The following is a 22,509-nucleotide window of genomic DNA, read 5'->3' as shown; positions in this document are numbered from 1 at the left end:
TTACTTTGGTACTTTGGTTTATTAACATCATTCCTGAATGTAATTTGTTTTTTAAATATTTATTATACGTAATGTTTGAAGGTATATATGAAGTATTGATAAACGAGACATATCGAAGAATGATAAGAATCAAAATTTTAACTATAAGGATGCTATACCTTTACAAGGGAACTGGTAATAGGAAGTAATTTTTACGGTCATGGCCAATTACAAAAATACGTGAAAGTTCGTGATTAACTATATTATGGAGACAGAGATTTCGTTTCACCTAACAGCATCGTGTCGTGCTGATTGTGCGACGAAATCGACAATCACGTGGAAAGGAAGGCGGAACTTCTAGCGGACAGTTCTTTTTATTTATAAGCGTTACTATCGCAAAATCTGTCTCACAACTAAGCCACTTTTATGAAAGTATACCTTAGGAAATGTGAACTGTGAAATTCAAGGAACATAAGAAGACAACATGATAATGGAATTGTAAAGAAACAAAAATCGATAGAAATGTAAAAAAAGTTGCGAAAATAATTACTTGTTACGTTAAAAATTGGTCGTCATACCTTTTATTCTTTTCTCTCTTTTTCTTCTTTGCAACCATCTATACATTTTACGTATTTTTCAGGATTCGAAGATTTTCAGAAGTCGTTGAAGAAGATTATTCCAACGCTTCAGTTCGTGGTTTCCGTGGACGACCCTGGAAAAACACTAAGCACTTCCGGCACAGTTCGTCAAGAGATCACCGCTCGTTTGATCGGAGTTTTGAAAGAGGCAATTATTTATCCATACTATCCGTCAGTTTAACGATATTCTGCAGTTCCTCTCTAAAGAATTTTGATCGATTTCCACAGGTTGATGGAGTCGAGTTAAATATGACTGCAGGATCAAAGGAACGTTTGGTTCACTTTGTAAAGGGTTTGAAAGACGAATTGGTGAGAAAATCATACGATAAGAGAATATTCCTGGTTCTACCCACAAAATCAGAGGAACTGGCTAAACAATTCGATCTGAAAGAACTGACCAAGTGAGAATTTTTCTATTTCGTTTAATCAATTTATTTAACATTAACAAATATTTCTAAGAGCAGTAGATACTTAATATTTTGCATTAAATTATGGTTTGCTAGAACCAAACAAGAATCGATCCTTTTCAAGATTAGTTTCCCTTTCATGAATTTTAATAATTTCGATACTCTTTCTTTTACATAAGTAAATTCGTATATAAATAATCAACATATTACCTGTGTGCATAAAATGTTTCATAAAACGTTATAGCGATCATCCATCAGAAAAAATCTCATTACGGCAATAAATATACTTAAAGATGTAATCGCTATTCGCTACTTTTCTATAATTAAATATTATGACACTCTTCGACTTTCCATGCCTTCTGATCTTCTGTCACAATCATTACCTTTTGTGCGTCAAAGCGCGTTACAAAATCTCTGTACACGCCTAGGCCAGACCTGAGCTAGACACATTCTACGAATCATGTACCGGCTACATTTAAGTTCATGAATTATTGACCGACAAGTTAAGTGAAAACGGATTTAGTAAAAACTACTCATCCATGTTCGGTGTATCTGCCTAACCTTGTGCCAGTTGCCGGCTGGATAGGTTGTTAGGAATGCAGCGACGAGTCGATGCACCACTTGATCGTACGATTGTCCGCGGATTTTCACGCGCCTTGCAATTAACGGAATGGCCGTCAGACAGTCGTCGTACCGTTCGGTATTTTTTCATTGAATATGGATAAGGGATCAGGTGCAAGGAACGAGACGACCGTGAATGCGAATGAGATCGAAACAACGACGAAAGTCATCCGCGTTGAAAAGATCGTGACACAGTGGGAACGTCAACGCGCGAAATGATCCGCTCTTTTGTACGCGTTTTATTGCTAACTAGATTCTGAGACGAAAAGTCTTTTCTGTTTTGAAAAGTATCAAGCAAATGCTTTCTCTGATTTTTTATAGACTCTATGGTAATCATTTCTCTGTAATCTTTAACTCGTATAATTTCTTTTCGTATCTCTCGTGAAGTAATAATGGAACTTTGAGAGTTTAAGGGTAGAGCTTCGCACACGTATCTGTATTTGAAACAATATCCCTTAGAAAAGTGCAAAAAGAAAAAGGATCGACCGATTTGTTCATAGACCTATGACAAAATATTCAAATTACAGACCTAAATAAGTAAGCGAGTACATAAATGCTAGACAAACCATGCCCATAGTTCGCATATAATACACAGGATGTTTCATTGAATATGGATGACTTGAGAGTATTCGAAGCTGTTCTTGAAATATAAATGAGATCGCGCTCAATGTGTTCTCTAGCCGACACTTTGAGGCAATTGTAATCAGCTTATGAGACAAGCAGCACGTTCTATGGGATAATTATGTTGTTTCGAAACACGAATATGATTCATAGAATTTAATAAATCGAGTGGCGATTATTTATCTAATTTTTCCCTTTTGCTTTTTTGCTTTTACATCCGTAAACATATTGATGCAAATGACGATGAGAGTTCCGTGTTTTTCACTGACAGATACGTGGATCTGTTTACGGTCCCGACGCACTACTTGGTCGAAGATGACGAGGCCAATCACACTTTTCATCCGTCAAGATTGATGGGTCTCTTCGACATGTTTAACGCCGACAGTTTGATCGACTTAATCAGCGGTTTGGGCGCGCCTAAGAGAAAAATTCTGGTATCAGTACCAGCCTCTGCGTACAAGTTTACGCTAAAGGATCAGAACGATAATGCCCCAAGGGCGTCAACTGAGGAGATGCAACCTGTTACCATTGATCAAAAGCAGGTGTGACATCAATGATTGTTGCGAACAAATTTTACTAACACTCGACTGATAAATAGAACGTATGGAGATTATAATAACTGCGTACGATTAAATTTATCGGCTATTTTTTCAGTTGTGCGATTTGATGAACAACGGAGAATGGACGGTGGAAAGGGACGAAGATCTTACTGCTCCTTACGCTTTCAAAGATAAAATGTGGATTGCTTTCGAAGATAGAATATCTCTATCTATAAAAGTAGGGACTTTTCACTTTTATTATTGAGTTTTGGTTTTGAGCATTTCAATAGATAGTTTTGCGACGAATTGTTCTTTTTCTTTTTTAAGGGAAAATATGTACTGCTTCGAGATCTTCCTGGATTGGCTGTGCATAACGTAGAGAATGACTTTAAAACTTATTGCGGGATGCCTCTTACACACGAGGTTCATCGATCGTTCTCGAATTTCAAGAGGAAGTCGAGAGCCGCTGTTTTGAACGCTTTGGAAGATGATCTACACGTAAATAAATATATTTATAATAATTATACTATATATTATATTATATTTTATGATGTTAGTTAATGTTTATCGATTGAAGAATCAGAATGTTCATCAGTACGCCACCTTTTGGTGAAAGCTCAGATCACAGACTGATCTGTACTGATATGTACCAGTAGATGGCAACGTTATTTAAATTAATTTCAGTTTAGATCAAATTTCAAAATTAATAGAATTAAAATTGTTATTTCTGTATGCTTTATTAATAGTACACAATTAAGTATCGGTACTTCGTTTCTTTATTAGTACAAATGTTATAAAGTGTTCGATTAATTGTTAAATGATTTTTAATTTCAGCAAAAAGAGCTTGAGTACTCGACTAAAGTTAAGTCATCCGATTTTCGAGTTGTTCGCGTAGTAGACACCGAAGGACACATCAGAGTTGTTCGAGAAAACACGCAAACCGAATTTACTTGTTCTAGACAAGGATACTTTGTCCATCCTAAAAGTTGTAACAGGTACATCACTATCCGCAGCGAATTAATCATTGCTCGAATATTGTTTCGCTTCTTGTTATAATGGAAATGTCCTACTTGCTCCTATAGATTCTATCGATGTGTTAAATTCAACCAAGAAGTGGAAGATTACTCCGTATTCGAATTCGACTGTCCAGCAGGTTTATCATTCGACGAGCGTACAGAAGTTTGTGTTTGGCCAGGCTCCATGCCTGAGGGATCGCCATGTCCTGGAAGTAGCGAAATTGCGCCAGTAACTCGAATAAGGTTCGAATGTCCTTCCAAATCTGGCTACTATGCAGATCCCCAAAATCCCCGTTGGTTCTTCGCCTGCATCGACCTAGGTTTATATCTTGCGTTGAATAATTTTTCAATTCTGTTCGAAACATTTCATTAATTAAAAATTCTGATGACAGGAGGTCCTGAAATAATGGCTTACGAATTTCGTTGCCCGTTCGGCCTGATCTTTGACGAGCAAAAATTAATTTGCGAGTGGCCTTGGTTGGTAGCAGGCTACTCTGGTACCGGTTATACAAGATCAGAATATGACGGAGGGTATTATGGCACTGGAACTACTGCAGGTACTGGTGGATACTATACAGGAGCATTACCTCATGGTTACACGGGAACATCAGGAGGGGGAGGGTATACTATTTCTACTGGATCAGGATTTTCTGGAGCAGCTGGCGTTGGTCATGGATCGTCGTTTGGACAAGGAACAAAATATACTGGAAGTGGGAAAGAAAAGGGATACAGTGGAAGTGGACAAGGAGCAGGATACACTGGATCAGGTGTAGCTGGTCATGGAACTTCATATGATGGTCAAGGAACTGATGGTTACTCTGGAACAACTGGAAGTGGATATTCTGGAGCAGCAGGAGCTGGTCATGGAACCACATATAGTGGTCAAGGTTCTGGTGGTTACTCTGGAACAACTGGAAGTGGATATTCCGGAGCAACAGGAGCTGGTCATGGAACCACATATAGTGGTCAAGGTTCTGGTGGTTACTCTGGAACAACTGGAAGTGGATATTCCGGAGCAACAGGAGCTGGTCATGGAACCACATATAGTGGTCAAGGTTCTGGTGGTTACTCTGGAACAACTGGAAGTGGATATTCCGGAGCAGCAGGAGCTGGTCATGGAACCACATATAATGGTCAAGGTTCTGGTGGTTACTCTGGAACAACTGGAAGTGAATATTCTGGAGCAGCAGGAATTGGTCATGGAACCACATATAGTGGTCAAGGTTCTGGTGGTTACTCCGGAGCGGGAGTAGCTGGTCATGGAACCACATATATTGGTCAGGGTTCTGGTGGTTACTCTGGAACCACTGGAAGTGGATATTCCGGAGCAGCAGGAGCTGGTCATGGAACCACATATAGTGGTCAAGGTTCTGGTGGTTACTCTGGAACCACTGGAAGTGGATACTCAACAGGAGGTGCTGGTTATGGCACTAAATATACTGGCCAAGGATTTGGTGGACATTCTGGAACAACTGTAAGCGGATATTCTGGAACTGCAGGAGTTGGTCATGGGTCTACATATAGCGGTCAAGGGTCTGGTAGACATTCTGGAACAACTGGAGGCGAATACGCTGGAGCAGCAGAAACTGACCATGGAACTCCATATACTGGACAAGGATTTACGGGAACAACTGGAAGTGGGTACTCCAGCGCAGGAGCAACTATAACATCTGGTCGTGGATATTCCGGAACTGGCACGAGCTATACTGGAGCGACTGGTAAGGCAGGTTATGGAGGATCAACTGGCACAGGATATTCAAGAGGAACTGGTACAGGTCAAGTATCTACTGGCACTGGATTTACTGGTACAGGAATCATTGAACAAACAGAAAAAAGTGGAACAACTGGTACAGGCTATACTGGATCTACGTATTCTGCTGCTGGATCTACTGATGGAGGATATTCAGGAACAAAGGAAGGATCTATTAGTGGAGGGTATCCAGGAACAAAGAGTGGGTCTAGTGGTGGAGGATATTCAGGCGCAACTGGAGGAACTACTGGAGGTTATGCAGGGCCAGGCGGTATTCATGGTGGATCTACTAGCGGAGGATTCGCGGGATCTACTGTTGGCGGATATACAGGAGCAGGAACAACTGGTGCTCATGCGGGATCTACTGGAGGATATGCAGGGCCAGGTGGTATTCATGGCGGATCTACTGGCGGAGGATTCACGGGATCTACTGCTGGCGGATATACAGGAGCAGGAACAACTGGTGCTCATGCGGGATCTACTGGAGGATATACAGGGCCAGGTGGTATTCATGGTGGATCTACTGGCGGAGGATTCACGGGATCTACTGCTGGCGGATATACAGGAGCAGGAACAACTGGTGCTCATGCGGGATCTACTGGAGGACATGCAGGGCCAGGTGGTATTCATGGTGGATCTAATGGCGGAGGATTCGCGGGATCTACTGCTGGCGGATATACAGGAGCAGGAACAACTGGTGCTCATGCGGGATCTACTGCAGGATATGCAGGGCCAGGTGGTATTCATGGTGGATCTATTGGCGGGGGATTCGCGGGATCTACTGCTGGCGGATATACAGGAGCAGGAATAACTGGTGCTCATGCGGGATCTACTGGAGGATATACAGGAACTTCAGGAGGTTACGGTGGAACTTCAATACCTGGTCAAACCATTACATTTGGTACTGGACAGTCACGAACACCAATTTTTGTTTCTTCTGGCACAACTGGAGCTGGAGTAGATCATGGTGTAACCAGTATATATTCACAGACTCGTAAGTTTATTCTATAAAACCATCTTATCTTTACTCAGACGAAATTAAAATATGTATATAATTTATTTTCATTTAACTTAGCTGGGCCTATTATCGTGGAGAAACCTGAGAAACCAACCTGTCTCACGAACCTGTGTTATGGGTCTTCTCAACCATCAGGTGGTCAGACTCTGGTAACAGACGACTATGTTTCAAGCCACGGAGCTATTTCTGGAACAAATGTTTACCAAGGTACAACTGGATTCCCTGGAAGCTTGAATGTTACTTTTGGAAGCCACGTACCTTCCATTGGAGGCGTTACGTATCATGGAGGCGTCACACCCGCTGGTGGCTATACAGTGACAACAGGTACGGGTGCTATCGTGACAGGACACGGTATTCAAGGATCGATCATCACTGGAGATTCCACTCCAGGGACGCTCATTACCCATGGAGCTACCCCTGGCGCAATCTTCACAGGTTCTTCTGACCAAGGCACCATAATAAGTGGAGGAAGCCATCCAGGATATACGAAGACTGGTTTAAGTTCACCTGGCTATGTAATTAGTGGCGGAGTCAAGACCGTATTCCCAGGTTCAGTCAGTTCTGGAACGACAGTTTACGGAACACCTTCACCTAGTGTCATACTAACTGGAACACCTTCACCTGGTGTCGTAGTAACTGGAACACCCTCACCTGGAACTATTATAAAGGGCCAATCGAGTCCTGGAATAATTCTTACAGGACAAACAGCTCCTGGTGTGTCTATTGGGGGATCTATTGTGCCAGGAACAGTCATTGGTTCAGGTTTCTCAACGCATTCAGGGGCTGTTACCCCAGGATCTCCATTTGGAACTAAGATTGGAACCACACCATCGACTTATGTCACCGGCTACAAAACTAACGAATACCATGACAACGGAGGACGTGGTACCATTAGATTTAACAATGGCGATGTGACCACCAAATATACAGAAAATGATATTCCAGACTATAGACCAACTGGCGGCAATATTTTGCCAGATACTCTCATTCCAGGAAGCAAAGGTATTCCCGGTGTATCGCTATCTAGTGGCTTCACTAAGACTGGACCTACCAAGACAGGCTTTACCACTGCTACTTTAGGTGCTGGTGGTAGTTACGTAATTAGCACTGGAAAAACTAACACCCCACCTAATCCTGACCATATTGGCGCCAAAGCTTTCGAAGGCAACGTGGCAGGATATCCAAAATCATCTACCGAAAGCAGTGCCAAGACTTATTCAGGAACATTCTCAACTTATGGTCCAGGCTTCAGTCAGAAACCTTCGAAGGGCACTGGATATTCCTATCCCACACCTAGCATTCCATTTGATACAGGAGTGACGAAGAATTTGCCTATTTCTTCGACAGAGAGTGGCATCTTTAGTGGAACTACTCCAACGCCGTTCTTGAAGGTTGAAGTGCATAATACACCAAAATTCGGTGAGGCCGGATTCACCAGTTCACCTGCAGTTGTGAATACGTATCAGAAACCAAGTGGCTTTACGCGTGCACCATCTCCAACTGGAACACCTGTGCTTTATACCACTGGTCCATTGGAAAATTACAAGACGACTGTCTTTGAAGCGGCTAAAGTCCCAGTTACCATCTCTACTATTCACCCAGTGATCGATACCGGATACCAGACTGTCATATCGTCCACGCCATTGCCTGTAACTATAAGTCAAGATAAATTTAGCATTCAGACCAAACCTCAGTTTGGTTTTGGAACAAAGACTTCTCAACCTGGTATATTTGGAGATCGAGGTTACGTTTCTAGCACGACACCAACGACTGTATTTAAAATATCATCGAAGTATCCTTCTGGAGAACCACAGGTATGATTCTTTACAATTTTCGTACATAAAAATGCAATTCTCTTGTTGTATGATTTATTGTAATTCTACGGATGGAATTTTTTAGTATGATTATGGACCTACCACTCCATCATCTGGTTCTGGATACTTTACAACTTCGAAGAACGTGTTTGAACATGTGACACCGTCTGGAATCTCAGAGTCACCGAAACCACAGGTGAGATTTTAAGAATAATTATACTAAATCACTGATTACTAATTATCAATATTTACTAAAAAAATATTTCCATTTCAGACTCAGTACATACCTGGCGAATCTATTTCGCCAGCCATTGGAGTAACTTACAGAAAGCCATTCCCATTACCTGGCGTCACTTATCAACAAGAATTCACACCAGCATCTGTCAAATCGTACACCACTGCTCCATCAGGCATAGGATCAGGTCCCGCCTACAAAGGATCGCCTACGAACATAGCAATTCCCAGAGATGAAGTCGGAAAGCTCGTTACCAATTACAACAGAGGCACCACGAAATATGTTCCAAACCAATACGACGTTTACACAACAGGATCCGCAGCAGGAGTCGATTACTACCAGTCCCAGACGAAGTTCAAACAAGGTTATGATTCATCGACACCATCCTCGGTTCCTAGAACACAGTCACCTCTCACAGTGACGACTTACTCCGGAGGATACTCGAAACCATCTTCAGGTATCACGTATCAGACCACTGCGAAGTCTACAGCCGTAGGTAAACCTAAAGTGATCGTGAAGTGGAGCGATCTGCACCCTCTTCTCCTTGGAAAATTAGGAGCAGAGTGTACCTGCAGAGGAGATCCTTTCGCTAATCTCAGAGGTCCTGGCTCCAAGTTGATCAACTCGTCAAAGGGCAAAGTGGACTTGTCTAATTATGACGAGTCGGAGATTTATGTAGATCTTGAGAAGGAAGGATCCTACGAAGATCAAGATTACCAAGTGACCAACTACGAATCGTCTTCGAAACAACCAGTTAAGATCTATAATGAACTTTCGAAAGCTCTAGGAGCTACGAGCATTCAAGTTCAAGAAAAGCCATCGTCCACGTACTTACCAAGCGTTACTCCTTCCGTGGGAGTAGGAGGTCGCACTTCGGGCCTTTCAAATCATGGATTAACTGCCAATTTCAGATCTGGAAAGAGTCTGAGCAACGTTGGATCTCCTATCAACTCGATTGGAGGTGGTAAAGGTTTAGCTTCCACTGTGGATCATTCTGTCATTGGTCCTATCGATGGTTCTGTCAATAGTCCTACCGACGATTCTATCGATAGTCCAATCGATCGTTCTGGAGAGTATGAGGATAGTGTATCGGAAGAAATCATCGATGGAGCTACCAATTGCGCCAGACCAGGTCTGTTCAGACACCCTAACTTCTGCAACAAGTTCTATGCCTGCCATTGGGACGAGTGGAAGAAGAAGTTCACGCTTCACACATTCAACTGCCCCGTCCATTTAACCTTTGACAATGGCGCGGGTGCTTGCAACTGGCCTAGTATGGGCCCCGCTTGTCAAGACAATAACTTGTTAGTTTAGATGGTTCACTGTTGATGGGGAGGTCTTATGGATCTCGCATACCGCGGACTTCTCGTGACACCTTCCTTTTTGAAAAACTGGAGATGGAAATTTGAACGCAGAGAGTTCTTATTATAAAAGTTTCTGAAAGAAGATAATTCTATGAATTTTGTAAAATTTTTTATATAATCTTAGATTAATTTGCTATGTTTGAATTTTATACAATCGTTATATATTTATTAATCTTCTGACGTAATTCTAGATTTCTATTACGTTTTATACAACAACAATTATTTTATAGAGCATCGTAGATTGCAATTATCAGTGTACACACTTTCAGCATTATTTGTAGAATATTAGTCACACTAAAGTAATAACACGAAGTTTAAAAATATTATTTTAATGGTTGAACGTTCAAGTTATGTGGCAAAGCATACAGAGCATGTGAGGTAACATTTAATTATAACGTAGTAACGGTATACGCTCAGTTTCTTTTTAAACTGAAAGACGTGAAACGAGCATAAGAGAATGCTTTTCCCGAGGTAACGAGAATGGAGACAAGGAGGAAGAAAGATCCAAGGCGATCGAGGTGCCGCGATGCGAAAGCACACTGTCCAGAGTGAAAGTCAAGCTGCACTCGCCGATTCGAATCGCGCGAAAGAAGTCGATAATGTGTGCGATTCCATGTCCAAGACGAATTATTGTATATAACGTGCCCTACTCTTCCAAATTTGTAAATAACGACGAATTACCTTTAAAAAGAAGAAGATATGGAAAAAGTTTAAAAAGTTACAGAAAAGAAATTTTGTTTAAATAAGACGAAAGAAAAATGTGAAAATCAAACTAACGAAGCAAAAAATTGGTTCGAAAAAAAATGACGAAGAGATATTTCCAATCAATTGATATTATCGTTTCTGTTGATCGTCGTTGACCTGTTGCTTTGATCAAATTTTTTTTCTTTTTTTATAATTGTGTCATTGACGATTTATATTTGTATATATATATATTTTAGATATCGATAACGCGATTTGCATAATTGACGTATCCCTTGAATTCCTTCACTTTCTTTTCCGGATTTTTCGTGCTTCCTGTTTAATACAGGGAAGTTAATTTTGAATATTCTTTGTGCACTGCTTAAGCTTGCCTTGATTCTGTGTTCATCTCGTTCCTATCTCTATTTACTATTTTTCCGCTTCTTCCCGATGCAATTATTATTTATTTGTCGCTTGTTACTATTGTACTAGAAGTTAAGGGTATATTACGACAAAAATCCTTGAGCGATCAACGATCGTTTCTCTGCGTCGATAAGAATTTCTTTTTATCATCTGTCTTGCACACTTAAATCGGAGCTTCGATAATCGTGCCATTTTATCGTGGTTGTCTAATGTAATATTACGAACTTAGAATAAATATGATAATTGTACAAAATATGATAGAAAATAATTTCAAACTAAATTTTTCCTGGATCCAACCATTTTCCGGATCTACTTTCCTTTTATCTTTTAAGTATCGTTGCACCTATATTCTAATTCATTACGTTATTAAATAAGAAAAAGAACGCGTTTGTCATTTGTTGATATGGCCTGAGGCTAAACTTTCGTTTGTTTCATATACGAGAGGTGTGGTCACCTTCCACTTAAAAATGAAAACGTTCACAGTGACCTTTCGAATAAAAAAGGTCCATAAAAATTAGTTATATGACAACTTTTAAATGAATTGAATTATCATATAATTTACATTCTTCGTAGCTAATTACTTTTGCAATCGATAGTCTTGCCATGATCTTATTACACACTTGTAAAAAATCAGACGTGATAATCCTTGATGATGAAATATTTGCAATAATTAAGCGCAGCAACACTGTACCCTATAACCTAGGTAGATGGAAAATTATGTCAACCAGACAGCCATAATTCATACTCGACGAAGGGCATTGAGTAGATAGATAATAATGAATTCTATGCCGGATTATCCTTTCTCTTTCTCTTTGATTAAATTAGGAAAGTCTTTTAAGGAACGTGGGGAAGGCAGTAGTCATGGCAGAAGTGGCTTAATTCGTTCACAAAGTTCAACGTGTGACTCTAATTGATAGCTTCAATAGATGACTCGTTAGCATAGAAAGCAGTTTGCTAAATGAAAAAAGAATGTGGCCATAAAATCCAGTTTCTCTGCGTTAACCGCAATTGACGCGATGATGAACTACGATCACACCTGGTTGCATGATTTTCACCACTTATACCGATTCGCCTTTTCAGTGTTTAATGGCCAGATCAACATCAAATTTCCAGTTTATGAGAGAAATCAACCACGATGGAAATATCTTGTGATATACACGATTATATCTATCGATCTATTTTTCTCCACAATTAATCAGAGAGAATAGCGAGAATTGTGCGATGATTCTGATGTGTAAAATTCTACCATTTATTGTGCGGTTGAGAAATTGAAAGTATAAAATAACTGAATTATAATTTTAAGGCAATTATACATATTTGTAAGTAGTTAAATAATTATCGTATCATGCGCGAGCGAATTATACGAATGTAATATTGTTCTCTTCAGAGATTGATATTCGAGTCGATCTTTGTAACTTTAAAGATGTCCCATTTCCCATAAAAAGAAATGGAGAGTTCGTGGAGGAAGAGGAATGAAAATGGAGGTCAGTGGAAGTAAACTCTATCTCAAGTGACCCACTGATACATTTCCATCGGCTTCATAAGTGGGTAACGCGGCATACAAACACATTAATTTCATTTTATTCCTTATTTGTGATACAATTGTTTAAAAAATGCAAAAAAATATTCGCCTTTCTCCACAGAGGATTTTTTCATTTATTAATTTCTTCTATTTCGTCGAATTCAAATTCTTAGTAAATTATATTTACGTAATAGTAGTGATTAGTGGGTGTCAGATAGCGTGTTTGTTATATAACAAAAATGTCGTTATGGAGAACAAAAGAAAGAAAGTTTTTGAAAAGGAAGAAGGAGAGCACGAAATGCTTATAATTTGTAGAATTTCCTTTAACAACGAGCTCCCATATGAGCTACTAGCTACGTGATCACCATAATCATAACTTCATGCTTTCGGGTCCTTTCTATGTAATTCATGGATTGCGCAAAACTTGCACATTCTCTCAGAGAAAGAGCAGTTGTTTGACGAGATATGGCGAAGTATAATATTCTTTCGACATATTTGTCAACCACGTAATATTAATGAATTAGCATGACCAATGCTTGATCACTTCGCTATGTCGAGAATTTATAATTTTATTCTTATTTCTGTAAAACTTTAACAGTATAACTGCAGTTCTTTGGTAACATTTGTTAGAATTAAAGCAATTTATTAAAAAAAAAAAAAAAAGGAAAGTTATGTGGTTATAAGTAACGTGGTTATAAATTCCTGTATTTCTATATTCCACGTTATATTCTACATGTGTTAAGACTTCGAGAATTAAGGAATTTATTAATTTCTGTCATAGAATGTAGTAAGATTATACGTATCATATGTTTGAAGGCGATAATGATCACGACCAGGTTGTTTTCAAGAATCGGGAGTACTTTCAAAAACGTGTAGAACCAGTATACGCAACGTGGAACCGAGGAATACGTAGTTTGAAAGGAATACCTAACTAATAAACCAAATAACGCGAACCGAAAGCCAAAGTGAAAGTTATTTTTAATGACACACAGAAATCGATATATCGTGGGCGCTGGAACTTTATTCTGATGGAAGATTAGCCACGCCAATTCTTGCATAAATTTCCATACGATTTTAAATAGGAAAATGTTTCAAGACTAGCTGTCCAGTGGTATGGAATAAATTATTCGCTAATTGCATAGGCGCACATACAAGAATGGGATTGAATAACCGATGTTCACGGAATTGAAGTACCGATTTACAATGGCGTCGAGGAAGTGAGCGAATTTCTGGAATTCAAAGGACGTTACTGTATGTCAGAAGAGAAAATTCATTTCTATTCGCGTTCAGTTTGCCTATAGAATTTTCTAAGTAATTAAGAATGAGCAACGAATCTTGTGCATAATTGAGATAATGCATACTAAACAAACGTTATCTCTAAATTGAAATATCGCTTGCAAGCCCAGGAACACGGTCGACCGAAGAAGAAATTTACTTATTGATTATGTACACCAGTTTGAATCCAAGACTGGTCGAATAACTATGCACTTTTTTTGTATCAAATGTCATCCATTGTATACTGCAGTCCAATAATTTTTATAATAATATAATTACTGTGATAATAGACGTATGTAAATATTAAAAAATACTGATATTACACTTGATTTAAAAAAAAAGTGTGGAAATTAAAACGAACTAAAAATTTTAGCATTTCTAATTTTCTAATATTTCTCTCTTTGTATTATTTAATATTTTTTTTAATTAAGGCTAACACCATAGTAATAAACGCCAGATTTCCATCTCCAGGTCTACTTAACTTCGTATCGGAAAGCTTGCCAAACCAGCCTTCCAGTAATCCGATTGTTACTATCTACGCTCGGTTGTCCCTAACTGAAGTTAGCAGAGAGTGAGAAAGAGAGAGGTGGGGACTTAAGATCGAAGCACTTGACACGAGGAAAAGAAAGGAACGAGACGTGAGAGCACAGATATTGGAGGTGGCGTCAAGACCAAACTGTCCGGGCTCCAAGGTAATATAAAGGCGTACGTCGACTTCACCTGGTTCAACTTACCTGGAACATCGAACAGCTGCGTTGCCCAGCACGATTGAGAACGTTCGCCACTGCCACACCACTTTCTACCATCATGTGAGTCCCTTTAAGTGCTCGCTTTTTAAACCGCTTCTATTTCCTTAATATTGTATATTTATTAAATTAAAATCTTGTTGATATTTTTGATCGATTAGCAACGTGGATGTTTTCTGAATAATTTATATTCAGTTATTTATGCAATTCTATTTCTAATTGATCGAATAATTGGATAGTAAATTTGTAATTGTAGAATTTGAATATGTTGATTAATATACCTTTTTTTCTTTTTTTTTTTTTATATTATACTAGTATACCGATGACGAAGGATTTATTAAGAAAACCTAAAAGGGACTTTGAAGAAGCTAATTTTTCGATGCGATAAAGTTCCTGTAATTTTTAGTTTGATATTCCTTTAACTGTTCTATAATAAATCTGTTGTTTTAAATGATAAATCTTAGTATTTAATGCTGTTACTTAAATTTGGAATATTTCAAAATTTAAGCCAAGAATCATTCTTTTGAGTTGCTTGAATATTTAATTTAAGAGCAATCACAAGTTTAAAAATGTATTTCAATATTTAAGTACTTATTCATATATAATATCCATTTGTAGTCGATATATAGCATTTTTAATTTAATATAAAGATTCGAATAGTCCCGACTGTCTTTAAAAAAATAGTTTATCAAAGTTATAATGCAATAAGACGACAATAATGACGATGAATATACCTTACTCTAGAAATAAGAATAATTTACATGTCGTTAGCGTATTTGATTTTATGCGTCGAAGTCGCATTTCAACCTTTTAACTAATGAGATGATTGTTAATATTTTTCGTTTTCGTTTATTGGAATGAACACTGACACAAGATGAGTGAAGTACGTCAAGAAGATCATTCCGCATTCAGCCGTACATACATTATCTCTTTAATTTATACTCCGTTATAAATGGATCACGTTGCATATTATATTATGATGTATGCAGATCCGTTACATAAGATGAGCAACATTACGTCCTAACACGATTTCAAGATTTACATAAATCATAAGTCTTCGTATTGCATTGCATTGCATTGCAATTGTTACATTTAAACGTTGCAGCATTTAAACGTTCTATAGAGAACTTGAGAGAAAAAAGAAATAATAATAAGAAATAATAAAGTAGTTCACCTATAAAATTATGTAAAATATTAGCGACCTAGAACAAGAGTATAAAATAGTATCTGAAAAAAATTCTTTTGTAGCAAAATTTCAATACCCAAGTAATTATCTCCTCAATTATTCGCACAAGTTTACAGCTGTAGGTATTGTTCAATCATCGTGTTCCCAAATACGTAAACACCTAAATGGTTTCTACGTAAAGAATTGATCGAAATCGTTTCTGCGAACTGCAATAAAATTCCGTAACGTAATATCGATAATCACGTAACAATAGTCTGGTATAATATATTTTCATAAAATGGGCAAAATTGAGTCAGAGAATTCAATATGCACGAACAAATTGTCTTTTCATATAAACTTAATATGGAATATATTATTAAATTATTTATACATATAGATTGTTAATAAACAGATCATTAATTAAATCTCTTATAAAAGTTGAGTTGTGTGAATTGATTTCTCTGGTTTCATACGATTCTTATAGATGCAATGTATTAGCGTAGTTGTTAAAATATATCATGAAGTCACGAATTGTCTCGTTTATTGTTATTCCGGTTAACGTGGGCGACAGAAACGTGTCGCACGTGAGATCCTCGCCTTGAAGCCCGTGAAAGTGAAAGGATTTCTGATTTTATCTTGCACAAGTAAATGCGATTCAGGGGTTAAAAGTGCATTGCGATCGTTGTGTACGCTCTAAACCATGTAGTTTATTTTTATCCTTTATCTAGACTTATTATTAACGTGTTCGAGCTAATTGAGAAATACTCCAGCATTACTTTCCAATTATGATAACTTAGATAACGTGTTGTTTTTCTTTGCATACTAATTAATACGAAACATTATTCTTAAAGAATCGTACAATTATCATGTTTGTTAGTCTTGTGATCTCGGTAACTTAACAAAGTTAAAATGTTACTAATTAAACCACAGCTATAGACATTTGTATCCGAGAGAAGACTGAATTTATATTTTAGGAATTTTGGAAAAAGGAGCCTTAATAATAAATATTTAATATTGAATTCACTTCTATAATACAGTGACTTAATAATTTATTGAAAGAAATTACCAAATAGTCTGAGACATTATACGTCTATGGTAATGACAAAAATACAGGTGTCTTTAGTTGGACGAAAGATTAAACGAAGATAATAATGTTGGTTTAATTTCGTGCTTAAATGTAGGATAATGAATATTTAAATGATGAATATTTGGAGCAGTCCAGACTATTGAAAATCAAACAAGAAACGGTAGAATAAAAGAGAATTAAAGATAATGTTGATATAACGAAGCTGCAAAACACGACTTTCTCTCGATACAAAGTAGAAAGTTCAATGCGATTGGCGTGGTAGATTGCGCTTGACAAAATAAATGCTTCTTTTTACTTTCGTCGCACGAGTTATGCGATTAATAGAGCGAGACCAGAAGCTGTAGTAAATTTTCCGCTCGATTTAATAAATCACCACCATACAAAATTACTATACGCTAACATCACAATATTCTATTTCCCACGCTCCATTATAATTCTAATAGAAACTACCTAAATAAATTGTGCGCTTAAAAAATTCTGACCTGATTAACATTCTACGGACGTTGCTTTTGTCTCTGATATTATTTAATATCAAGAGTCTAATAAATCCCATTCAACTTTGTTTGCTCCAAATATGAGTTCTCAGAATTTCGCTGGGAATAATATCTGGTGCAAGGCAAAAAGTAACGATTTCACTAAAGAGATAACCGAAACCGGTACGCCCGAAAACGAAAGCAGTCGGAGATAGGGAATGATCAAGTGAAATAAGAATAAAAAAAGAAAAATGAAGAAGGTGAAAAAGGTGAAGCGAGCGGAGAAGTAGCCGTGAGCAGTGAAAGTCACAAATCGGGTTGAACTTTGCCGAGAATGGTCAGGTTGGTTATTTAATGCGAGCCAAACGAAACAAAAAAAAAAAAAAAAAGAAAATAAACGAGACGAAATTATAAAAATCCTCGAACGCCCACTTGAACTCTTACGCAAGAACGAATCGTTGGTTTATTTTTCAACTGTAACGATATTAGCGCGCGACTTCCATAATTACTTTTCAGCTTCCCTTTCTTTTCAACTTGAAAGTTTTCATGAAATATTGTTTTCATGAAATAATTTGACGAGATTCGAAGATGTCAATGTTCAAAGATACTAATTTTTTCGATTTTGTTTGATCTCTTCTTTAATGACTCTATGTCTAATCTAGTTTATGTAACTGGATAATCAATGGAAAATTTTAATAGTCTACATCATTATACATAGCAATTAGCTGTGATGAGTCACTAAGATACGTTTTATCAATTAAATAGATCCTTCCACTACATTGAAATAATTAATTCGTATTTTTTTAACAAACAATGATTTCTTAGTCTACTTATTTCCTTTTACCTTCGAGTTTTTATTATTATCAACTTTATGCGGTATTGCATTTGTTATAACGAGTGAGTCATAAATAGATAACATTTTTACTGGATTTGTTACGAACTACGAAAGTTCCCATTTCTTTGGTTTGTCTTGGTCGCAATTCCTATCTCATACTTATTGTTAGCCATTACTATATTACATATCATATATCCCCCTCCTTGGTGAGTCATAAATAATTATCTATAATTGCATTGAATGCATTGAAACACGGTGAAGTATTGTCATTAGTCTGCAAGCTGTTCATGGATATGGAAAATAAAATGTAATTGGGTCGCGACGTTAATGTGAACACTTATAATTTTATAAAAAATTCTGTTGTAGGGTGGTGTGGTTGGTGATGTTCCTAGCAGTCTCCATCCTGACGGAGGCAGCCATACCGGATCCACCAACTTCCGGTATCACGACCGTCGGCTCGTTAAAAATAGGAACAGCTGCTGATTGTGCTGGTGTTGTTGCTTTCTCGGCTACCCAGGCTTCTGTCGATGTGAGTCTAATTTTTAAACGAGTTTCAAATAAAAATACGGTCCGGATATTTCAACGCAATAAATATAGAAGCTTTCGTAGAATTTTAAATGACAGCAGAATTAACTGAACTATTTGGAGAACTTCAATGGAATGTTGAAACAACATTCGTCTAAATTAAAATGAAATTTCGCAGTTTCTAATTTACGTAATAACTTGTACCAATATACACTTGTCAACTTATCACTGTGTCAACATTTATACTTGAGTTATAGCAATTTGAACGAAAAATTAAAAGCTGTCGCGAATTATTCACAATGTTTATAAAATGTAATAACGTTTAAGGATAGTAATTCTTGAAATATTATCTCATCCATTAGCATGCCAAAGTCGTATTCGCCGAGACATTGGTCGACAAAGGCGTGGGTTACGTCGCCCAAACAGGAGTTTTCATCACCCATTGCCCGGGCTTGTATCAGTTCAGCTTCGCCGGATATGGCAGCACCGACCTTCGGCTCACTCTGAAAAAGAAACTGAATAATTCCGATAGCTGGAGACCCGTGGTCAGCACTGGTGCAGGAGGTGGTGCTAATTTGGTCTTATTGGACGTCGAAGCTGGAGATCATCTCGCTGTTTTCGTCGATGCAGGAAAAATATCGGATGGCGTCACGTTCTCCGGATACCGAATAGCCAAAAAATAATCGACCAGAATTCAGATAATTCAACCACGAAACGACAATCGTTTCCTGAAGTAGACAATTTGAAAAGTTCGGAATTATCGATATGAATCCAGTCAAGACGAAACTGAACCAAATTTCTGGCAAATCAGTGACAGATTACAACGACGACATGGAACTGTTCATCCAAAAGACGCTGCTTCGACAATCAGCAGATAAATTGAAATACTCCGAAGTTAATTATTAATATCTTTGGAAGAATTTGAAATCGATCTGATACTAAAAAGTATAAAATCGAGACTCGTAGATGAATTGGATGATAAATTTGATGAATTGGAACTAAAAGTTTGAATTCGTTACGCTTTTCTAAATGATGAAATTTTGGATTTGACGGCGTTCCTAATTGGGAAACGTTCAATCAGAGCGGTTTTAATCTTCTCCACGAACTTAACGCTCTGTGATAGCTTCTTCTCTACGTCTCTACTTTTCGAGGTCTCGCAATTTTACTGATCTCCTACTTTAAACATTTAAATCGCATTGGCACGGATCATTAAAATTGCGAGGCTGACAAACTCAATCGGTACACTATCTTCGACATTCATTTCTTCTGTATCTTTTTCTTCTATTTCTTATCTTCGCCTTTTCTTGAACTTCTTTTCGCTTTGTCTACTATCTCTATCCTATTCTTTGATACGAATTTCTTTTTGAATTGCACACTCTGTTTCTCACTTTAATTAACACTCTTCTCTTCTCTTCTGTAGAAACGATCTTTCTATTCTGACGCTACGATCTGATACTCTATTGCTTCCGTTTCATTTTCTTCGTGATTCTGTTTTTGTCTCTTTTCTCTAGAATGCTACTGCTCTAAATTTGTAATTTCTTTCTTTCTTTCTTTACCAGACTCTTCTATCTTTATTTTCACACTTTTCTCAAGTACCTGCCAGTATTACAATGTCAAAATTTGTTGATTTTGCCATAAATTGCTTTTCATCTATTTCTTACGATATAGATAAAGCTACTTCTTCTTGTTTTCTGTCTCAAATCTATTTTGCCTCGCATATCTCTTCTCGTATATATTTTACTTTCTCCTACAATGCTGCAATTATAAATAGTAGGTTATTATAACTAGTCCCTGCTCTCTTTGAAATTTTTCTCTTTTAATGACGGTCTTTCTCTTCAATTTTCATATCTTTTTTCTGTTTCCCTACTGTACTATTTCCACTGTATTTCAGTTAGTAATTTTATCCCTTTTTACGTGAACTCGAGAATACTAAAGTACCTGAAATTTAATACATTATAGCACTTTACCATGTTTCCTAGGTGCTACTTTATTTTTCTCCAATTTCTCTGATGATTTATTTTTGTAAAATATATCTATTTTCGTACTATCGCTATTTTTATCTATTTTATCTCCTTCTGTAATCGTATTGTCTTAAAGTTATTTATATTCTATCCTTGTAGCCTCATTCTGCTCTGTTCTTTCTGTATACCTTTACTTTTTTTTTATCTTATTTCGTTGTACTCTAATATAAAAATTGTTTTCCTAATTATATTCTTCCTTTTGTTTTCTACACTGATCTATTAAGTTTGTGACATATTCTATTTTTATTACATGTTATTTAATTTCTTTTTCAATTCCATATCTTTCTAAGTTTTATCAGCTTCCAGCATTGTCTTCTCAGTTTCTTCTGTCTTTTCTCCTCTTTCTGAAATTATTTTCTTATATTGAATACTATTATACTTCACCATATTTCTTTTTTTTTTCTATTTAAAAGTTTAACTATTTTCTCTTCTTGTCACTCTTTGGAAATATTAGTTTTATCCTTTCTCTTCTTCTATGTCGTTATTTTTTCAGTATCAGCTTGAACTTTTCACAAAATCGTATTTTGTATTTTCTCTGTTTATTGTATATTCGATACCTTTTTTTTCTTTTCTGAATTCTGTTTTCTTCTCTACATCTTTTTCAATTTTGTAAATATCTCTTGAAACTTTCGGTCTGCCTATTTTTCGTCTATTTATCTGTTTACTATACTTATACAACTTCTTTTGATTTCTTCTGTTTTCTTTTCTTCAAACTTTTCTTTACCCCAAACTATAAATTTTCTTACAAATTTAACAATCCTACTGTTTATACGAAAAATCGAATAAAATTCTCTTGTCTTTTTCCATTTTTAAAAAAAAACTCTACTTTTATCTCACTTTTCTTTTCTGTCACTTTCCAATTCTTTATTCTGCTTTCTTCTATTCTTCAATTTCATCTTTTCAATTTCTACCCTCTACTTTCCTATATTTAAACCTTTCTCTATCAAATTTTCACTTTTTCAAGCTTTCCCTTTCTTCCACTTCTCTCTTCTTTCATTTACTTTTATCTACATTTCTCTGTATTTTATCTGTCTGAGAAACTACAGTGAACTTCGTGCTTAAGCTTACACATAGCTGAATTTCACAAGTTGAAAGAATAATCTAAGTATTTTACAAAAGCATGACAAAAGAAAAATGAACGCGTAAAAGCGAAAGTGCACAGGCCGTGTCACTTTCGATCAGGAAACTGCGTTTCCTCTTGTCTTCTCTCACTTCTAGTCTAGTCTTCCCACCTATCGTTACCTGGATCTATCATAAAGTAAAAAAAGCTATATACGAGAGAACAGTGCGTAATTCTCCTAATGCTGTGATTCTCAAGTGCTATAGTTGTTTATGCGAAATCCAAGCTATGTAATATACACGTTACCAATGTTGTACTTTCCACTCTGCTACACCTTTTCGCTCTATATTTTGCGATTAAAACAGCCAATTATGTCCCGTTTCAGGGTAAAGCTACTTTTAGCCTCTCTTGTAAAGTATAACAGTTGCTTAGTCGACTTTAATCACCCGCATCTAATATCCTTTCAGATATGTTATCTGAAGAGAAAGAAATGTACATTTTATTAAGATTCTTAAATGTAGATTGGAAAAGTGAATCGGTGATTAAGCAACTGTTATTCACTATGTTTCAACTATCTGTTTACAATAAACGATCGGTCTCTATATTTCTGCCTTTCTTTTTATACTCTACTGTACCTATTCTCTTCACCTGTCTTCGCAACTTTATCTTTCTATCTCTTATTCTGTCCTATTTC

At 36.9% G+C, this 22,509-nt stretch overlaps 2 protein-coding genes and 1 long non-coding RNA gene across 7 annotated transcripts in view; 2 read left to right on the top strand and 1 right to left on the bottom strand.

The window, feature by feature from the left end:
• LOC117243147 (mucin-19-like) overlaps positions 1 to 11,361 on the top strand; it is a 46,587-nt gene extending 35,226 nt beyond the window's left edge. For all 4 annotated transcript variants that reach the window (XM_033510387.1, XM_033510386.1, XM_033510388.1 and 1 more), the window contains 11 exons: positions 620 to 765; positions 846 to 1,018; positions 2,538 to 2,808; positions 2,921 to 3,043; positions 3,133 to 3,303; positions 3,640 to 3,800; positions 3,888 to 4,141; positions 4,214 to 6,565; positions 6,647 to 8,403; positions 8,489 to 8,599; positions 8,678 to 11,361. In XM_033510387.1, the coding sequence (XP_033366278.1) occupies positions 620 to 765; positions 846 to 1,018; positions 2,538 to 2,808; positions 2,921 to 3,043; positions 3,133 to 3,303; positions 3,640 to 3,800; positions 3,888 to 4,141; positions 4,214 to 6,565; positions 6,647 to 8,403; positions 8,489 to 8,599; positions 8,678 to 9,952 (6,794 nt within the window). In that variant the 3' untranslated portion in view covers positions 9,953 to 11,361. The remainder of the gene's footprint in view (positions 1 to 619; positions 766 to 845; positions 1,019 to 2,537; positions 2,809 to 2,920; positions 3,044 to 3,132; positions 3,304 to 3,639; positions 3,801 to 3,887; positions 4,142 to 4,213; positions 6,566 to 6,646; positions 8,404 to 8,488; positions 8,600 to 8,677) is intronic.
• LOC117243157 lies at positions 8,101 to 8,684 on the bottom strand. Its single transcript, XR_004495403.1, has 3 exons — positions 8,506 to 8,684; positions 8,312 to 8,411; positions 8,101 to 8,242 (listed from the first exon to the last, which is right to left on the bottom strand). It is a non-coding gene; the product is annotated as an uncharacterized LOC117243157 (long non-coding RNA).
• A 3,150-nt stretch (positions 11,362 to 14,511) lies between the features above and the next one.
• Positions 14,512 to 22,419, top strand: LOC117243154. Of its 2 annotated transcripts, none has more exons than XM_033510403.1 (3): positions 14,512 to 14,712; positions 18,576 to 18,738; positions 19,097 to 22,419. In XM_033510403.1, coding segments are annotated over exons 1-3 (486 nt in total). In that variant the 5' UTR covers positions 14,512 to 14,710; the 3' UTR covers positions 19,418 to 22,419. The 2 variants fall into 2 exon arrangements, with proteins under 2 accessions (XP_033366294.1, XP_033366295.1); XM_033510404.1 differs by lacking the exon at positions 14,512 to 14,712 and adding an exon at positions 18,398 to 18,415.
• The last annotated feature ends 90 nt before the right edge of the window (positions 22,420 to 22,509 follow it).

The sequence above is a fragment of the Bombus vosnesenskii genome, unplaced genomic scaffold (genome assembly GCF_011952255.1).
Source record: "Bombus vosnesenskii isolate JDL3184/JDL3185 unplaced genomic scaffold, Bvos_JDL3184-5_v1.1 scf7180000013265, whole genome shotgun sequence".
Classification (NCBI taxonomy): Eukaryota; Metazoa; Arthropoda; class Insecta; order Hymenoptera; family Apidae; genus Bombus; species Bombus vosnesenskii.
This window is presented reverse-complemented; position numbering and strand designations above follow the sequence as displayed.

Bases quoted from the DNA above. Each gene is read 5' to 3' on its own strand.
- LOC117243154 (XM_033510403.1), top strand. The intron at 18,739-19,096 runs GTGAGTCTAATT...CTCATCCATTAG, and splicing joins CTACCCAGGCTTCTGTCGAT to CATGCCAAAGTCGTATTCGC.